Here is a 19092-nt window from a genome sequence, read left to right as displayed (position 1 = left end):
TCAATGCATGGATGCCTTTGGCATAATGATTAAAGACATTCAGCAGGAGATGCATGAACAGACCTCCCTTCTGCAGGATCTGATTGGACACATAGCACCTCCTGCACCACATAACCCTGCTCCTGGTCCCGCTTCTCTGCCCCGAAGTTCCACAGGACATCACTGCACCCCTGGAATCCCGCAGCAGTATTTTTCACCATCTCCAAGTCACAATAGCAGCACCTCCATTGCACGAAGGACAGATGCAAATCATTTTATCCATCTTCCTCCTCCTTCCTCCAGCTGTTGGAATGGTTTAACAGCTGTCATCAATGTGTTGTGCATTAAAACTTGTATAATGGTGTTTTGTTCAGACTTACAGTTCACAGTTGAATTCACTCTTTTCATTGTCAATTGTTATTTACATTTTTCATTTGCACTACTGTTTTACATGTACAATAAACATTTACTAAAATGTGTTACAGTATTTGTTTGCATAATTTGTTTACAGAATAGAAATAATTGTTTCGCGGATAGCTTGGTAACTCTGTGCTTGTGGACCCTGATTATGGACTCAATCAGGCTCAGGGAGATTGGATAACTCAGTGATCTACTCGGGAATGAACTGTCCTTGTTAATTTCACATATATTGTGTTGGACAAAACAGACAACCACTGACACAAAAGTGGCACAAAAATCGAGACCTTTGAGACGTCTGAAAGCATTCTCACCCGGCAGTCTTGCTGAGCTCAAATGGTAATTGAAGCTTCACTGCCATTGATCAAGAGTTGGTGGTTATGAACCCCTTCATTAGCCACTTCTTGAGGGGTAAGCAGTTCTCCGATTAAATGCATGGGGATTTTCACTCTGCTAACAGTTTTGTATTTCTGTGGGCAGAATACCTTATGCAGCCTCTGACAGGATAAACAGTCAGTTCACCAGTGCTCTCCAGTGGCCATTGCACAATACAAGGATTTTACCTGACCCTCAGTCAGCCATTCCTTCAGTTTATAAAAATATAAATTTCCCTCTGATTGGGTCCTATATGATTGCATGTAACAAGTAAAAACAATTGATTACTTGATCTACACATACATCACTGTACAGTGGAGCATTCAAAATTACTTTGTGTGGGAAGAGATACCCGGCCTGATTCTCAGCCTTTCTGTAAACAGTCACACTGACCAGGCTTTTCTTAGTTCAGTGTGAACGACCCGACCTGTCTTTAGGCATAGGTCATTCACATGCCAATTAACTGGGATATCTGTGTAAAAGGGGTATATGCAAGACTTACCAGAATAATGTCAAACCAAAATTGATACATAAAGGGGCAGCTTTTCTGGGGGTTGGAACGACTACCATTTATTACCAAGAAGGAAACCAAGAACACTTTAATTTAATCAACATCAAGCTTACAGGTCATTAAGTAGGATGAATCATGGGTGGCAGGTAGATGTAGTTTCTCCCTGTTGCACAATGCTCATTGCAGGAGATGAACTAGATTGTAGAACTTGTTAGTAAAAAAATGGAAAGGTAATTGGCAAAACTCTAATGGGAGGATGTAGACAATTGCTTCTTGGCAGCAACTTGTTCTGATCATGGATACAGTGAGCAGCAAAACAAAAATGATTCAATATGAACAGTCAAAGAGGAATTGAATGAATTGTTAAGTAAAACTGTAGGTCTGGAGGGAAAGATTAAGGAAACAGGTCTTATTCCTTCCTTGAGGTTAGTCTTGAGGAGAGATAATTAAAGTCTGTCCGTCTCAAAGTATAGTGGTCAGTGACTCCGTTTTAGGGGTATCCATTGTCAAGATGATCAGCAATTAATGTACAATAGCATTCATAAGTTTCAACCTCATTTTCCTTTTCTAAAGTTTAATAGTGCAAATTATTCTTGATTTATTACTCCAAAGTTGTTTGAATTACTCTCGTGTGATGACATTAATTGGGTGTGTCAATATTATCAAAATGAATATCCTTCCTAAATTTTTATATATTTTTCAAGCTGTGTTTATGTTCCCAACCCCTTTTTTGGTTCATTGGATTCTATCATATCTTCTTTTATATGGAAAAATATGCACCAGTCTTAAAAAATGTTTTCCTTCAATATATTAAAAAGAACAGGGCTTGGCATTACCTAACTTTAGGTTTCATTATTGGCAGCTAATATTAGATATTATTTTTTAGATTCATCATAAGGAAAATTTAAGTGCTTCAAGATGCATTAATTTAGAAATTAAATCCACCAAAAAGTATTCTATTCTTTCAATACTTTGATCACCTTTACCTTTTTTGGCCTCCAAATTAACTGATAATTTTGTTTTTAGACAATCTGGTTTCAATTTAGGTAACATTTTGGGTAGCATAGATACTTATTAATTAGTCCTATTTTAGGTCATTCTTTTTTACCTTCCATTCAAGATATTGGTTACATCATTGGTTAAATTTAGGTATCCAATCCTTTATGGATATTTTTACTAACCAAAATCTTGCATCTTTTGAGCAATTATCCACTAAATTTAAAATATCTAGACATCACTTCTTTCAATATTTGCAGATTAGGAGGTTTTTGAATTCTTTGATTTTGAAACTCCCCTGAAGACCTGGAACCTAACATAAGGATGATGTCTAATTTCAAACCTAATTATAAAAGGGGTGGTATCTAATCTTTATGAATTACTTTTAAATTCTAGGGATGGTTCCCTGGACAGTATTAAAAAACTATGGTAACAGGATTTTCAAGTTATTTTTCTGAAAATACATGGAATTCTTTTCTGAAGTGAGTGCATTCACCCTCTCTTTGTGCTGGATCCTACTACAGTTTAAGGTAGTATACCTTCCAAAGTTCAATTGGCTAAATTCTATTCTAATCTCTCTTCTCAATGTGACAAATGTATAACTGAAGAAGGCACATTTTATCATATGTTCTGGTTATGTCCTTCTCTTTCCAATTTTTGGGAAGGGGTATTTTGTACCTTGTCTTTAGTTCTTAATACTGTATTAATTTGACTCCAAATCTTTTTCTTGCTCTCTTTGGAATAAGTGGGCTATCTGGTTTAAATCTGACTGCCCTCACCTCCCTGATCACTAGAAGGGCTACATTAATGAGATGGAAAGATGCTGTCCCTCCAACTCATAATTAGTGGTTGTCTGATATGCTGGCGTGTCTGATTTTGAAAAAAAATTAGATGTTCCACTCCTTTTTTTAAAAAACTTTATTTAGTATTTTTTCAATAAGAATAAACAGACTTTTAAAGAATAAATAATCTAATCATAAAAAACAGTAAAACAAACTCACCCCCTCCCCCTCCCACAACAGATCCATCAAGGGAACCATTAAAAATAAACAAAAACTTTCAGTAATTTACAATATTGCTAAATTCATATTCTTCATGTCAGGTGTCCACATCTTAACAAAAAAAATCATAATTATTATGTAAATTGTATGTTACTTTCTCCATATAGATACACAACTTCAACTCATTATGCCATCGAGTTAAGTTTAACTCCACTTCATCTTTCCAAGACATAGCAATACATTTACGAGCAATTGTCAACGTTAGATGAATAAACGCTGTCTGAAACTTATCCAACCCCAAGTCCACTAACGGAATAAAATAGCCCAACAAAAACATTTTGGGATCTAAAGGAAATTGAATTTTAGACAAATTTTGAAGAAATTTCCTAATTTTAAACCAGAAAAGGATGAACTTTATCACAAAACCAAACAAATTGATAAATGTTCCAACACATAATCCACACCTAAAACACAGATCTGAATTACGAAATCCATGGTTTTTCAATTTTCAAGGGTAAAATATAACTGAAGCAAAAAATTATATAATATTAATTTAGTCAACCCATCATAGCACATATTTTCCCAATCCACCTGACTAATCTCACAACTTAAATCATGCTCCCATTTAATCCGAGATGTATCTAATTTTTTTAACCATAGTATCTTGTAATAATACATACATCTCTGATATAAAACCTTTATCTGAAAAATATGAAACCATAAATTCAAATTTAGTTCACTTAGAAATTTTTATTTCTCTTCCAAAATTATCTTTCACTAATGCCCTAATTTGGTAATAAACAAACAGAGAATTCTCTAAAATGCCAAATTTCTCTTTAAGCTGATTAAATGATAAAAATTTATCTTCTTCAAAATAATCCTGCAATCTTTTTATTCCTTTAATTCTCCAATCTTCTAAAATGAAAAATGAATCAATTTATTTTAATATATTGGGGTTTGAACTGATAAACTATCTTTTGATCCATTTAATAAATTATTTTTAGTCCAAATTTCTAATAAATGTTTCAAAATAGGTACATTATATTTCTGTAATAAAACAGTATTCCATTTAAATACAAACTGATGAGGACAAGATTCCAATTCCACCTTAGCCCGACTAGGAGGATTTGAAACATCTAACATATGATTAATAAATCTTAATTGAGCTGCTTCATAATAATTTTTTTAAATTACGTAACTGCCAGGTCAGTTTATGCATCGCTACTCTTGCTAATTTTCCTTTCCATAAAATTTCTTGAACGACTTTATTTAAATCTTGAAAAAAGGATTTCAGAAGAGAACAAGGAATCAATTAAAACTAATATTGAATTTGCAGAAAAATATTCATCTTTATACAATTTACTCGACCTATTAAAGTTAAAGGTAAATCTTTCTATTTAGTCAAATCCGCTTTAAGCTTTCTCATTAATGGTACATAATTTAAATTATACAATGATTCAAAATTTACATCAATCATTATACCCAAGTACTTAATTTTATCAGTCTATCGAAATTTACTAATTTGTTTACATTGATCATAATTTCCTTCAGAAATTGGCAGTATTTCACTTTTATCCCAATTCACTTTATATCCAGATAATTTACCACATAATTCTAAACAATTTTGCAAATAAATTAAAGATTGATCCAGATAAGTTAAATATATCAAAATATCATCATCAAATAAATTAATCTTATATTAATCCTGTTCAATCCTTTTCCCTGTAATATTCTCATTCTGCCCGATAGCCTGAGCTAATGGTTCAATGACCAACACAAATAGGGCTGGTGACAAAGGACATCCTTGACAAGTTGAACGCGTTAATATAAGAAAGGAAAAAGTTTGACCATTTGTCGCCACCCTTGCTACAGGATAATTAAATAGTGCCTTCACCCAACCAATAAATAAGGGTCCAAATTTATATTTCTCCAAAACTTTAAATAAAAAATTCCATTCGATCCTATCAAAAGCTTTTTCAGCATCTAATGATACTACCATTGGTAGGTTGGGTTGCTGACATGAAGTGTTGATCAATGAAACCACTCTAAGAATATTATCTGAAGCATTCCTATCTTTAATAAAACCAGCCTGGTCAGAATGTACTAATTGTGGTAAATAATTTGCTAATCTATTTGCTAATAATTTCGCTATTATTTGATAATCCACATTTATTAAAGAAACTGGTTGATAAGAAGAAACCCTTTTTGGTATAACTGTTATTATTGCACTCAAACATGAGTCTGGTAAAGCTTGCTCCTGAGTTACCTGATAAGAACATCCACGAATACAGAGGACAGATCATCATAAAAAAACTTTATAAAATTCAGCAGTGAACCCATTATCTCCTGGTGACTTCCCATTTGGCATTTGTTGAATAACATCCTTTATTTCTAAATCCGTAATAGGAGAATCCAACGTTCTCACATCCTTCTCCTTCAATATTGGTAAATTTAACTCTGACAAAAACGTTTCAATGGAACCGTCATCTTGTACTACCTACGAAGCATATAATTTCTGGTAAAATGACAAAAATTGGTCATTAATTTCCTTCCTCACAGCATTAATAATCCTTGAAGCTTGTTCAGTTTTCAATTGCCATGCCAAAAGTTTATATGCTCTGTCCCCTAACTCATAATAACATTGCTTTGATCTTTGAATCAAACATTCAAATTGGTCAGTTTGCAATATATTATATTTTAGCTTCTATTTTGTCAAAAATGCCTTATTATCTTCTGTACAATTCCTCTGAAATTCCTTTTCCAACTCTGCTATCTGTTTTTCCAACAACTGAGACTCTACCAGAAATTTCTTCCTTTCCTTTGATGCATAACTAATGATTTGACCACATAAAAATACCTTTAAAGTATCCCATACAATAAAATTACTCTTGACTGTATTCTTATTCAAATCTAAATAATTAGCAATTTGATCCTTAATAAATTTTACAAATTCCAGTTTTTTCAATAACATTGCATTGAACCTCCAGTGAAAAATTGATTGAATAACTTCTAGCCCCACACAAGAAATAAACAGCAAAGAATGGTCAGAAATTATCCTACTCTCATATTCAGCTTGAATAAAACGTGCTTGCAAATGTGCTGATGCTAAAAAAAATCAATCCTAGAAAATGAATCATGACGTGAAGAATAAAATGAAAAATCTTTCTCAGTAGGATTTCATCTTCTCCAGACCTCTATCAAATTCACGTCGTTCATCAAGGAAACCAATTGAACCGCTGGTTTCGATTTTTTCACAACTTTCGGAAATTTATCCAATAAAAGGTCTAACACACAATTGAAGTCTCCCCCAATCAAAATATTCTCCTTAGCTTGACTTAAAGTTAAGAAAGCTTCAGACACAAACTATTCATCATCAACATTAGGTGCATACACATTCAATAAGGACCATGGCTCAGCAAACAATTTACAATTAATCATTAAAATATGACCAATTGATTCTGACAAAGAAGCAAGTTCAATTGGTATTTTCTTATGAATCAAAATTGCTACTCCTCTTGCTTTTGAGTTAAAGGAAGATGAAGATACATGTCCAACCCAGTCCCTCTTCAATCTCAAATGTTCTTTTTCGGTTAAATGAGTCTCCTGCAAAAAAGCAATGTCAACTTTCATCTTTTTTATATGAGCAAAAACATGTTTTCTCGTAATCGGATTATTTAAACCCTGAACATTAAACATTGCAAAATTTATATTAGACATTATTATCAAAGTAAAACTCGAACATCAAAAAAAACCCCTTAACTTTCTATCCCTTCTACAAACTCAAAAAAAACCTTAAAACTCCTCTCTTTTTATCCCTTCTAATAATTTTTTAAAAATTAAAAATTCCCTTGATAAAAAATCACTAAACAAAACAGTTCCCAACCGCCCCCAACAAAATTAAATGTATTCAAATAAAAAAATATTTTTGTATAAAGCACTACAAAGTAGTAACTCCCCACTTAACTGGGTGTGGACAGAAATAAATCCCCCCCATAGGTGGCAGATGACTCCGGAAAGCTTCAGCGACCTCCCTTCCCCCAATCGGACTCGTAAAATGATAAGTCTAAATTAGCTCACAACCCCATTGATTTTAATCCCAAAACTTGCTCGGGATCATCAAATATCAATCAAGCTCTTTGACAGATTCCCATTTCCATTCTTCTTATCAGATATCTTCCTCTTCTACAGTCCTATCAAGTAGATAATTAGCAAAGATTAAAGCATCATAATCATTCTCAAAAAATTGTGATAGCTGTTCCACTCCTGAAATGAACCTTAATTTTGTTTCTTTCTGGGGTTCCTTTCTTAATTATTTTCAAGATTTGTAAGATTAATTAGTTTCTGGTTTTTGTACCCATTATTTACCTTTTTTATTATTAGTAGTGGACTGTTTGTGTGAAGCCAGTAGCCTCTGAATGGAGGGGACTGATAATTAGTATAGTGTATTTTTTAATTCTTTTCAATGTAACATAGGTTTCAATGCCATTGTTATTATTATATTAGATTTGTCAATATTTTATTTTATTGTCATGTACCTATCTAATATTAATTTGATGTAACCAATAAAATATTGAAAATAATTACTCTCGTGTATGAAACGTATTCTAACTGTTACCTTATGTTTTCATCTGCTCTTTATTTACTGCTGTAGTTATATTTTTATTTCCCCCCTCTACATTTTCTTCCCACCCCACTTCCCCAGTTGTCTCCAACTTTTGTCCAGTCCTCTGGGTCCCTCCCCTTTCTTACTTTCTCTATAAATGTAATATTGCCCCCTTCCCTCAAGTCTTGATAATGGGTCCAGACCTGAAGCATTGACGAACCATTTCTACCCATGGATGCTGTCTGACCTGCTGAGTTCCTCCAGCAATTCTTTGTCTGCTCTTCCTTTTAGTGTGGATGCTTGAGGCATGCTCAAATATCAAGAGAGTACTGTATAACAGACGGAGTGTACAGTAGTACTTTTCTATTAATTTATTTAAAAATTTTGGGCCAGACATGCAGTCAATTACAAAATTAAAAATACCAAGTACAAAAGTAAATCCATGATGGTTATACCCCAATCCTCCCAACATCCATCCACTTCAGAAAGACCCCAAAGAAAAGAAAAGTATAAAGATAAAGAAAAAAGGAAGAATGAAATAGAAAATCAGAATGGATTGCTGAAAAGAGATACACCTTAGATCAAAAATACATATTCAATTAATTTTATTTGGAGAATATCAATGCAGGTTTCAAGGATTAGGATGAATGTAATTAAAGATTTACTCCAATAATTTGTAAATATGGATGCCAAATTTATAAAGATATGTTATACTTATTTCTTAAGTTATAAGTAATTTTCTGGAGGGAATACAGCTATGTATTTCTGCATTCAACGTGCCATAACTAAATGTGAATCAGACTTCCATGCAACTGCTATACATTTTATAGCTGCCGCCAATGCAAATTCTGTTTGATATTTGAATGGTTTCAGTTTAAGTCTTATCCCTGTAATATTACCCAGTAAAAATAATTCTGGTTTCTACTAAGCTAATAATATTTTTTGTTTACTTGTATTTTAGATGCATATGCAGTCCAGGTTGGCAAGGATCAGATTGCACAGAGGATGTCAATGAATGTAATAACAATCCCTGCCAAAATGATGCCACCTGCTTTGAGCCTGCCATTCCTGGAATGTTTGGATGCATCTGCCCTCCATTCTTCACTGGTGATTTGTGTGAGGAGCGGTATGATCCCTGTGCTTTCCACAACAACCCATGCAGCAATCTTTCCACTTGCATTACACAAAGCAATGGGACAGCTGCCTGTATCTGCCAGCCAGGTAAGAAAAATAAATAATATTCAGTTGGTATAGTCATATAGCATAGAAGCATCCCCTTTAGCTGAGTGATTTTGTGCCAAACACAAAAAAAGTCTAATTTCAACTCATCCCACCTTAATTCCATTCTTTTAAAATTTTCCTGACATTCCCATCAACAACCCCAACACCCCCTGTTCCCCCCAAGATTCTACCACTCACCTACATATTGGCAGCAATTTACAATGAGCAGTTAACCAACCAACCGGCACATTTTGGGCTGTGAGAGTAAATTGGAGTACCTGGAGGCAGTCCAGATGGTCAGCAGGAGAAGGTTCAAGCTCCATACTGACTGCACAAGAGGTCAGGATTGAACCCATGTTGCGGCAGCAGTTCCACCAGTTGTGCCTTTTGTGCTGTCTCAAAACGGATGAGTATAAATGGAGTAAATGATTGGATGGATGATTTCTTTTTTGCACCTGGTTTCCAAATCTACCCAAAACAAAACTTGCAGATGGACTTCAAGATGAGAATATAACTTTGCTGAGTTGACAAAACTATTTTGGAGTAAAACATGAAAATCTACAGGCGCTGTGATTGTAATAAAAACACAGAAGTGCTGGAGGAACTCAGGAGGTCTTGCAGCATCCATAGGAGGGTCGGACCTGAAGCCTTCTTTGAGGTACTTTGGAGTTTATCAAGGGGCTATTTATCAAACGCAAACACCAGTTAAATCAGGGATTTTTTTTCCTTGGCCTGCAGCTTGTTAACATTGAGCCCTTCATATTTGTTCCATTCTGCCAAACATTTCTTATTTTAAATAACAAATCAGAATTTCTCAGCCATTGTTCACTCAACTTTGATTTGCTTCATTATAAAAATGGAGTAATTGGAGGAATTTTCAGTTAATGACTCTATAGCTGAAAATTTTGCTTCTCAGAGGTTTGAATTCTCGTTTAAATTCTTCCCATATTTTCATTGTGGTTTTTCACAAATGGTTTCATCATTCTCGACAATTATCTCTGTTGATTCATGTAGACACAGTGACATTGGATGTTTTGTGCAGATTAGTTTATAGATTATTCCTAAAATGTTGGTGAAAACTGCGAGGAACTGAGGATAAAGCAGAGAAATGAAACAACTTAATAGCTAATGCAAAGGTTTCTGAAAAAAAACATTAGTTAATTGCAATGCTTTTGTCAATTGATCAAGTTTTGGTGTGTAATTATGTAATTTTTTTAACCACATGCATTAGTTGGTTGTAGAAAAGCAGATCATGTGCCAGAACATTCTGTCTCTCACATTCAACCAAGCTTATCAAACTTAAATACAATAAGTAGAAAAGAAATCAAAGGAAAACTAATGGGCTTGTGAGATAAAATACATGGTTGGGCCATAAGCAAATGCAGAAAGAAAGAAGTGATGAACATTTAACTCCAGTTCTTTCCTAAATTGTGCCCACTAAATCTAAAAGTGAATTGCAACAGTGCCTATTCTGTCTAAATATTAGCTTTTCAGCTCTTTATCAATTTGTAAATGATGCTGTAAGTTTTGCTAAACAGTCTCTTTGCACTCAAGCTGGCAAAAGAGAAGATATCAAATGTATGCAGCCCACTACATGTAATCAATCTCTGGAACTTCAGTGTAATATGAAATAGTTATAAACTTGTCAACAAGTTGCAAACTTCATGCGACATGAAATAAAGTACTTCATGTATTGCATAAATGCAACTTAATTTTTCAAGAGAATTGCAAAGTCTGGTATGAAGCAAAAATTGGTCATATATTTTGTGTGCTCTTAGTAATGTGTATTGTGTGTTTTATCACTTAATGAAGCACATTTTAGTGTTTGAGTTAGTCAGGGTATGACTTTTGTCATTTCTATTCAGGGCATTCATCTCATCAGGGTTTTGAGTTTCATTGCTGAGACTGAGATGTCTTTATGAAAAGTATTTACAAAGAGAACAATGAAATTTTGCTATGATTCACTGCACTAAAATGATGGCATCTCCAGTAAAAGTATTTTCTACACAATTTTTGCAGAGCCTCAGATTGACGAACAGTTTATCATCACAATTTTCCACACTTGAATAACTAATTAATTCGATGCATGAAACACATTTTTGAATATCTTAGAACTTGATGTCCTAAATCATTAACAATGAATTAATCTACCTGAAAGTGAAAATATATTAGGCCTTTTTTTCCTGTGAGCACTTCAGGTCAATTTCACACTTTTAAAAAATAAACAGCTTCTCAATTTAGCTTCAGTGGAAATCTGATGAAATTGGGTCCTTTGGTTAGATTTCTAAATAAACCCGACTGATTCTTTTTTAAAAAGGGGCATGAATTAAGCGTGGGAAAATAAATTGCAAAGCTGAATTTATTTCCTTTTGCTCCCTTCTCCAGCACCTGGAGAAAAGACAGCAGGGATAATTATTGGTACAGAGATGCATTGGCACAGGCCATTGTATTCAAATTTTAAAGTTGCCTAATAAGGAAGCCGAAAGTTCCAGGCTCCCAGATAAGCATCAGAAACCAAGAAAGGTGTTGGAGTGAGTTTCCTCTCTTCCTTTGAATCTGATGTAGCTGTTGTTGTTTTCTGTGCAGATAAAGGCCAATTATGACATCATATCTGTGACAACTCTTCAGCAGAGCCATTAAAAACATATTGATAGGTTTGTAGAGCTCGTCGAAAGAACCAAAGACATGTTGATCCAAACCAAGGCTTTTATTAGCAAAAGACAGGAGCTCTTCACAGGTGGCCGACCAGTCCGGAATGATCCGACCTGGCAAGGGACACAACCCTTTAAGGCCCAGACAGTAGGCGTGGCTAAGCTCTCAGCCAATCGCTATAAGCACAGTCTAGATACACTATATACATTGGTGATAGATCTGTACTATCACAAGGTTCCGTCACACAATTTCTGCTTCAATCGTAAGCGAGGCCTCACTGTCAGATGAGTAATGCGAATGTACAGATGGACCACGACTTACAATGTTCTGACTTATGATAATTCAGTTACGGAGATCAGAATCTGTTTTGAATAAAGGTTAATCTGGGTCTACCTATCTTCTGTTTTGACGGATCCAGAACCGTCGCTGGGAAGGGAGAGGGACTGAAGAGGGAGAGAGAGCGATGGCAATCTGCGCATGCGTTCCAAATCACAACGTAGGTTGTGAGGTGACACCACTGTCCCTAGTTACCCGGTGCCACCTCGGGCTCTTGGCAGGAGCGGGGACACCGGCCTCCTGGGCCAGCAGCAGCGGAGATGTCGACCTCCCGGCAGGAGCGGAAACGTCGGTCTCCCAGGCCGGTGGCAGCAGGGACATCAGCCTCCCAACAGCAGCTGAGTCGTCAGTCTCCCAGGGCAGCAGCAGCAAGGATGTTAGCTTCCGGGGCCGGCAATTTCTACGAGTACAGGTAGACCCAGACTAATGATAATTTCACCTTATGATGCGAATCCTGGAACCAAACCCCATCATGAGTCGGGGTCTTCCTGTATTGTCATATGCACATATACTGATGCACCAAAATTCTCACTTTTTGCAGCCAAACAGGTGCATAAGATACACCAACAACAATGGTACACATTAGATTACCACAATATGCCAAGACAGGAATAAGAGGTATTAAAATAAAAGGATAGACAAATGAATATTTATGGTTGCAGTTTGTGCAAGAAAAAAAAGTTATCTCACAGGGGTGCAAGCAAATAATTTGATGGTCATGGACAAGTTTATATTTAGGTTTGGGATAGTATGGGAAGCTTCAGATTTCACAAGGACTTCCTAATCGATGCTAAAATGCAAGATGCCCTGCGAAAGGTTGACTTGCAACCCACTCACTCCTCCTTGGATTGGATGTAACATTTGTGTATGAGTATATTCTGTTCTCTCTTTGAAAAGGAACAGTAATTATTTTGAATATTTTATTTAAAATCAACACATTTTATGACAATTATAACCACTAATAAAGTAAAAAATCAATATTAGAGAACTTACAAATATATGCTGAGATGTATATATAAAAGAGAAAAAAAGCACCCAAAAACCCAACTAATCCCTACCCCCGCCATCCCTTACTAACCCTACTAAAACCTAATACCTAAAATTTATAACATATGTTGAATTGGATTGCTTCAAAAGACACTCAAGGATCCCAAAGAAAGAAAATTTTCTATAAAAGACCTTTACTCATTTTTAAGGAAGACTTCACCAGTCTGGAAGACTTAAAAGAACTATTTATAATTTTAATCCCATTATTCGAGCATATGGGCCCCAAATCTGTAAAAATACAGAATATTTTCCCCTCAAATTGTATGTAATTTTTTTTTCTAATGGAATACAACTTTGAATCTCTGTATGCCATCTTTCTAATGCTACTGAAAGGAAGAATAATTGTTGAGTCAGGTCCAAGTGAAGATGAAGGCCAGTGATGTAAGCCCTCTCTAGTTTTAATCTATTTTGTGGACACCCAGTCAAACTGTTGGTGGCAAATCATCTTGACTGAAAGTGAGCCAGCATTTTAGTTTTGATCCAAACCTAAAGCTATTCATTAAGAACTTAAATCCCTTGTGTGATTTCAGGCGATTGTACCAGTGTCTCTGCTTCTTCAAATCCTGTGGAAATTTTACACATCTCCATTATCCTTCATCAAGTTCTACAGGTGCACCATTGAATGCATCCTGTCAGGGTGCATCACTACAAAACGACAAGGGTTTGTGAACGTCACTCAGCTAATCACTCACAGTCTCCTCCCCTCCATTGACTCCATCCAAAACTCCCACTGCCTTGGATAAGCAGCCAATATACTAAAAGACTCACCCCACCCTGGCCACACTCTTTTCATCCTCACATGTGAGATTACGCACCACAGTTTCTTTCTTGCTGAATGATCCTAAGATAGAAAAAATATTGCCTTTACACTGTAGCAACTGATCTCTCTTTCTCTGTAATTCTACACTTTTGTACCGTGTCTTATTTGTTGTACTCTGTATGAGACGTCTGCTGGTCTACCCACAAAACAACCTCTATCACTCTATCACTGCATTGTCGATACATGCAACAATAAACTTGATCTTGATATGTTCTTCACCACACAATTGCTTTGCATGCCAAGCTGAGGTGATCCCTTTCAAGGGACAGGAGCCTGTGACAAAGAGGCAAAACTCCTGGTGACACAACGGTGATAGACTCTCCTCATTAGAGTGAATCATGCAGTTTGTGGAGAATATTGCTGGGCACTAAGCTGAGAATGTCGAGACATAGAACAGTACAGGACAGGAACACTGTCAGTGCTGAACATGTTGTCCAAATTAAATTAAAACTCTGCTACTCGCAAATGACACATATCTCCATTCCCTGCATATTTGTGTGTCTATCTGGAAGCCTCTTGGTGCTACTATAATCTGTTTGCACAACTACCCTGACAGCTTGTTCCAAGCACCTAGCGCACACTGTATAAAAAAAATGCCTGCATATCTCCTTTAACTCTCCATTAACCCCACTAGAGTATATGACAGTTTTACCATGGAAATAAGATTCTAAATCTCTGCTCTGTCTATACCTTTGAAGATTTTAGAAACTTCCATCAGGTTGCCCCTCAGTCTCCAACACACTATGGAAAGCATCTCTAGTTTGTCCAGCTTCACTCCACAGCTCATACCTTCTAATCCAAATAGCATGTGAGTAAATGTCTTCTTCACTCTTTCCAAAATGTTCACATGCCATCAAGGGCGGCCTAATCAAAGTTTTATACAGCTGCAACATGATTTCTTTCCTGCTGTTGCACAATGATGGAAAGCATGTCATATATCTTCTTTACCATTCTATCTACTTGTGTGGCCACTTACAAGGAGCTGAGGACCCTCTGCACATCAACTGTTTCAAGAGTCTTCCAATTAACTAGATACATTTCCCTTTCATTTGACCTCACAAAATGCAACTCCTCACTCTTGTCTGGAATAAGCTTCATCTGTCATTTCTCAATCTATGTCTGATTTATTCCCTGTTGTAATTTTTAAGGCCCTCTACACTGTCCACAACTCCAACGATGTTAGTATCATTTGCAAACTTACGAAGCACCAAGTAATTTCTATTTGTTGCAAACCACAGGGGTCCTAGTGCCAATCCCTGCAGCCTGAATAAAACCCTTCCACCACCACCCTGGCAGCCTCAACACAATCATGCAAACATAGAATCACAGCATCGTACACCATGGAAATTGGCCCTTTCAGCCCAACTTGTCATGTGACCAAGCTGGCACCCATGCACTCCCATTCCTTATTCCTCCACATGTCTAAGTCACTGTCTAAATGCCTTTTATGAACATTCTGTATTAAACTGCTCATAAGCCTGTAATATATAACCCAGGGCATCCTGGAGGTGTGACTTGGATGTTTCAAGCTTGGGTTCGCCACTTGAACAGGTTACAAAAGTTCAGGAAGATACATCAAATGCAGTAGTATAAAAATTAATACAATATGTCAAGATATAAAAATAGAGAATAAATATGAAAGGATAAATATTTATTGTTGCAGTTAGTGCAAGAAAAAGAAGTGACATTTCAATAGTGCCGATAGATCTTTTGGTGGTCCCAAGTAGTTTTTGGTTAGGGCAGTAAGGGAAGGTTCAAAAGCCTGATAGTTGTTGGTAAAATAACTATTCGGGGCCCTAGAGTTTGCTGACTTCCGCACATTTTGCCTGAAGGAAGCAACTAGAAGAAGCTGTGACCAGAGTGATTGGAATCCTTCCTGTTGTTGGCTGCTTTCTTGAGACAGCGCCTTACATAGATATCTTCAATGCAGAAGTCAGTGGCCATGATGGACTTTGCTCAGTTTGTTACTTTTGGCTGCCTGCTGTGCTCCTAGTCTGTTGCCTCCAAACTGTGAAGTAAACAGTCAGTATACCTTCCATAGTACATCTTTTTCAAACTACATAGTTTGAAAATGTATTCAATTAGGGTTTTTTAAATGCAGGCTTGTAATGGCACAATCAATTAAATTTGCTGTTCATAAACGTGAAAGTGCAGGAATTTTTAGTCAATTCCTGCACCGCAATTTATCCTGACTACTTTCCAGGAGAAGCCTGCAGTGTAAATCACACCGCAAAGCTCACCTCATGAATTCGACATCCAGCTGATGACTCAGGCCATGTTGCTCCATGTAAAAGCACCGGGAATAACGCACATAGGAGCTTGAGGCATACAGTGTAAATGACTACAAGGTGAGCAATTATGTTAATTTATGTTAAATTTTTCATAGATTTTTCCAACATTGCTGTCTAAAAAACACTATTGATTTGCCAAATCTCCTCACATTTCTAAGGCGGAGGAGACATTAGTGTGCTTTGTTAACAGTTGCCTTGATCTTCTGTCTCCAAGAGAATTCCTTTGATATATAATTCATTCTTCCCTGCATGACATCTTCCTCCGCCTCACCCCTTTGCTTTTTCTTGCCTCTCTTTCCCTTTAACTGACATCTGCCAATTCACACCCTCTGTCCATCTCCTTTCCCTGGTTCAATGGCTCCAGTCCTACTCATCCAACCCTGTCCTCTTAATACGAGCTATTTTGTCTACATTCCCAGTCTTGATTAAGGGTTTCAGTCTGCAGCATCAACCATTCTTTTTCTCTCAGTGATGCTGAGTTCCTCTCGTAGTTTGTGTTTAGACCAAGCACCACATGCTCAACATCCTGGAGGTTACCAATATACAGAAACCTAATTGAACCAAATACTATGACTACAAGAAGCAGATCAGAGGCTGAATACCCTGAAACAATATAGCATGTGTCTTGATACCATATTTACAAGGCTCAAATCAGAAAAGTAAAGGAATACTTTCCACTTGCCTGCATGAGTGCAACTCTGACAAGACTCAATGGGCTTGTCATTGAAAACTCTGATATATGTGATTAATTGTACTCACTTACTGCTGAGCAATATTCAAGATTCCATTTATTGTCATGTACGCAAATTACACAGAAATCTTTCCTTTGTTTGCTTTGTAAAGGCACCCAAGGACCGCAGATAGTTCATACACTGCCACTGTCTAGGCAAGAAAGACGCAAAAAGTGTTCCTTCAGAGATATTGATTGCCACTTCAACAATGCCTGTTTTCTTTATTGTTGTACTGATAATAACCACACCAGCAATGCAAGTATAAGACTGCTTTAATAAACTAATATGTACACTAAGAGGTCTTGTCTCTCTGCAAGATGAACCCGGAAGGCTAGACTGGAGCTCTGGACTGCTTTATATACAAGGTCACAGGAATGACCCCTGGTGACCTAGTGGTGTAATTACATATCACCACATTCAACCCCCCTTAAAAAATTGTTATTTCCCCCTCCTCCCTGTCTTCCTTCCCTTGTTTGTAAGTTCATGTCCAAAATTTTTCGTGGCTTCCGTTGCCTTCTGGACCTCCTTGGTAGAGGTATAGGGGTGGGGAATGCGGTCTGCCTTTCTACCTTTCTTGGTGGAGGTGTGGGTGTGGGAATTACTGGTTGGTCATGTGGCCGTGTGGGCTGGGGATCCTTTTGTGTGGGATTAGGTCCTCCCACCGAGTCTAGGGTGGTTATATTTTGTGGGGCAGGCGTACCCAGGGTCCTGATTTCCGGGGTGGGTGGTATAGACTCCGGGGTGACTCGATGGACGACTGTTCTAGTGACTGCTGCTGCGCTCCTTGTTGATCCGTAGACATCTGTGTTTCCTCCGCATTGTTCGCACATCCGACCAGCGCGAGATCCCTGGTGGCCACCGAGTCTTCTCTTCCATCTGGGAATGTGACGAATGCGTACTGAGGGTTCGCGTGCCTCAACTTCACTTGATCCACCAGCGGGTCCACTTTGTGGGGTCTGCAGTGCTTCCGGAGGAGAACCGGTCCTGGTGTCATCATCCATTTAGGCAGTACTGTGCCCGTCGTGGCTTTCCTTGTGAAAGAAAAGATACGGTCATGTGGGGTCATGTTAGTGGCAGTACACAACAAAGAACATATAACGTGTAGGGCTTCTGGCAACACTTCTTGCCATCTAGTAACAGGCAGGTCTTTTGCTTTTAAAGTCAAGAGGACCGTTTTCCAGATAGTGGCATTTTCCCTTTCGACTTGTCCATTCCCCCTGCACTTGTTGTGTGGCTGGCAGCAATCCCTCTCTCGTGCAGGTACTGCTGTACTTCTGCGCTCATGAATGCAGCACCCCTGTCTGTGTGTATGTAGGTAGTTCGGGTACCCAAATATGCTGAAGATGGGTTGGAGGTATTTTATAACAGTGGGTGCTGATACATCAGAACACGGGATTGCGAAGGGGAAACGGGAATATTTATCTATTACATTTTGGAAATAGACATTTCTATTATTGGACGAGAGCAGGACTTTAAAATCAATGCTGAGGCCTCGAAAGGTTTGGTATCTTTTATCAGGGTGGCTTTGTCTGGCTGGTAAAATTGCGGTTTGCATTCCACACAGATGGGGCAGCTCTTGTTCACTGATCTCACTTCCTCTAACGAAAATGGGAGGTAATGAAGTGAAACAGTCTAGCGACCCCCAGGTGGCCCAACTCATTGTGCAAGTTCTGCAACTGGGACATGTGCTTAAGGATGGCACAAGTGCCTCTGGACAGCGCGTCCGGGGGCTCGTTGAGCCTCCCGGGGTGGTATAGGATATAGTAGTTAAATGTAGACACTTCTATCCGCCAGCGCAGGATTTTGTCGTTCTTAATTCTCCCCCTGTTCTGGTTATCGAACATAAAAGCCACAAACTGTTGGTCCGTGATGAGGGTGAAGTGTTTGCACACCAGATAATGTTGCCAGTGCCTTACTGATTCCACAATTACTAGGGCCTTCTTCTCTACTGCTGAGGTCTTACCTCTGACCCCTGTACGGTTCACGAGAAAAAGGCCATCGGTCATCCATTTTGGTTTACGGTGGCTGCCAGAGCCACATCTGATGTATCCATTTCTACTTGAAACGGGGTCGACTTATCTATGGACCGCATGGTAGCTTTAGCAATATGGT

At 37.5% G+C, this 19092-nt stretch overlaps 1 protein-coding gene across 1 annotated transcript in view; it reads left to right on the top strand.

Moving 5' to 3' along the window:
* eys (eyes shut homolog) overlaps positions 1–19092 on the top strand; it is a 986043-nt gene that overhangs the window by 140192 nt on the left and 826759 nt on the right. Inside the window, exon 9 of the mRNA XM_069886108.1 lies at positions 8844–9103. Coding sequence (XP_069742209.1) covers positions 8844–9103 — 260 coding nt within the window. The remainder of the gene's footprint in view (positions 1–8843; positions 9104–19092) is intronic.

Source organism: Narcine bancroftii, chromosome 6 (genome assembly GCF_036971445.1).
Source record: "Narcine bancroftii isolate sNarBan1 chromosome 6, sNarBan1.hap1, whole genome shotgun sequence".
In the NCBI taxonomy this organism is placed as follows: Eukaryota; Metazoa; Chordata; class Chondrichthyes; order Torpediniformes; family Narcinidae; genus Narcine; species Narcine bancroftii.
This window is presented reverse-complemented; position numbering and strand designations above follow the sequence as displayed.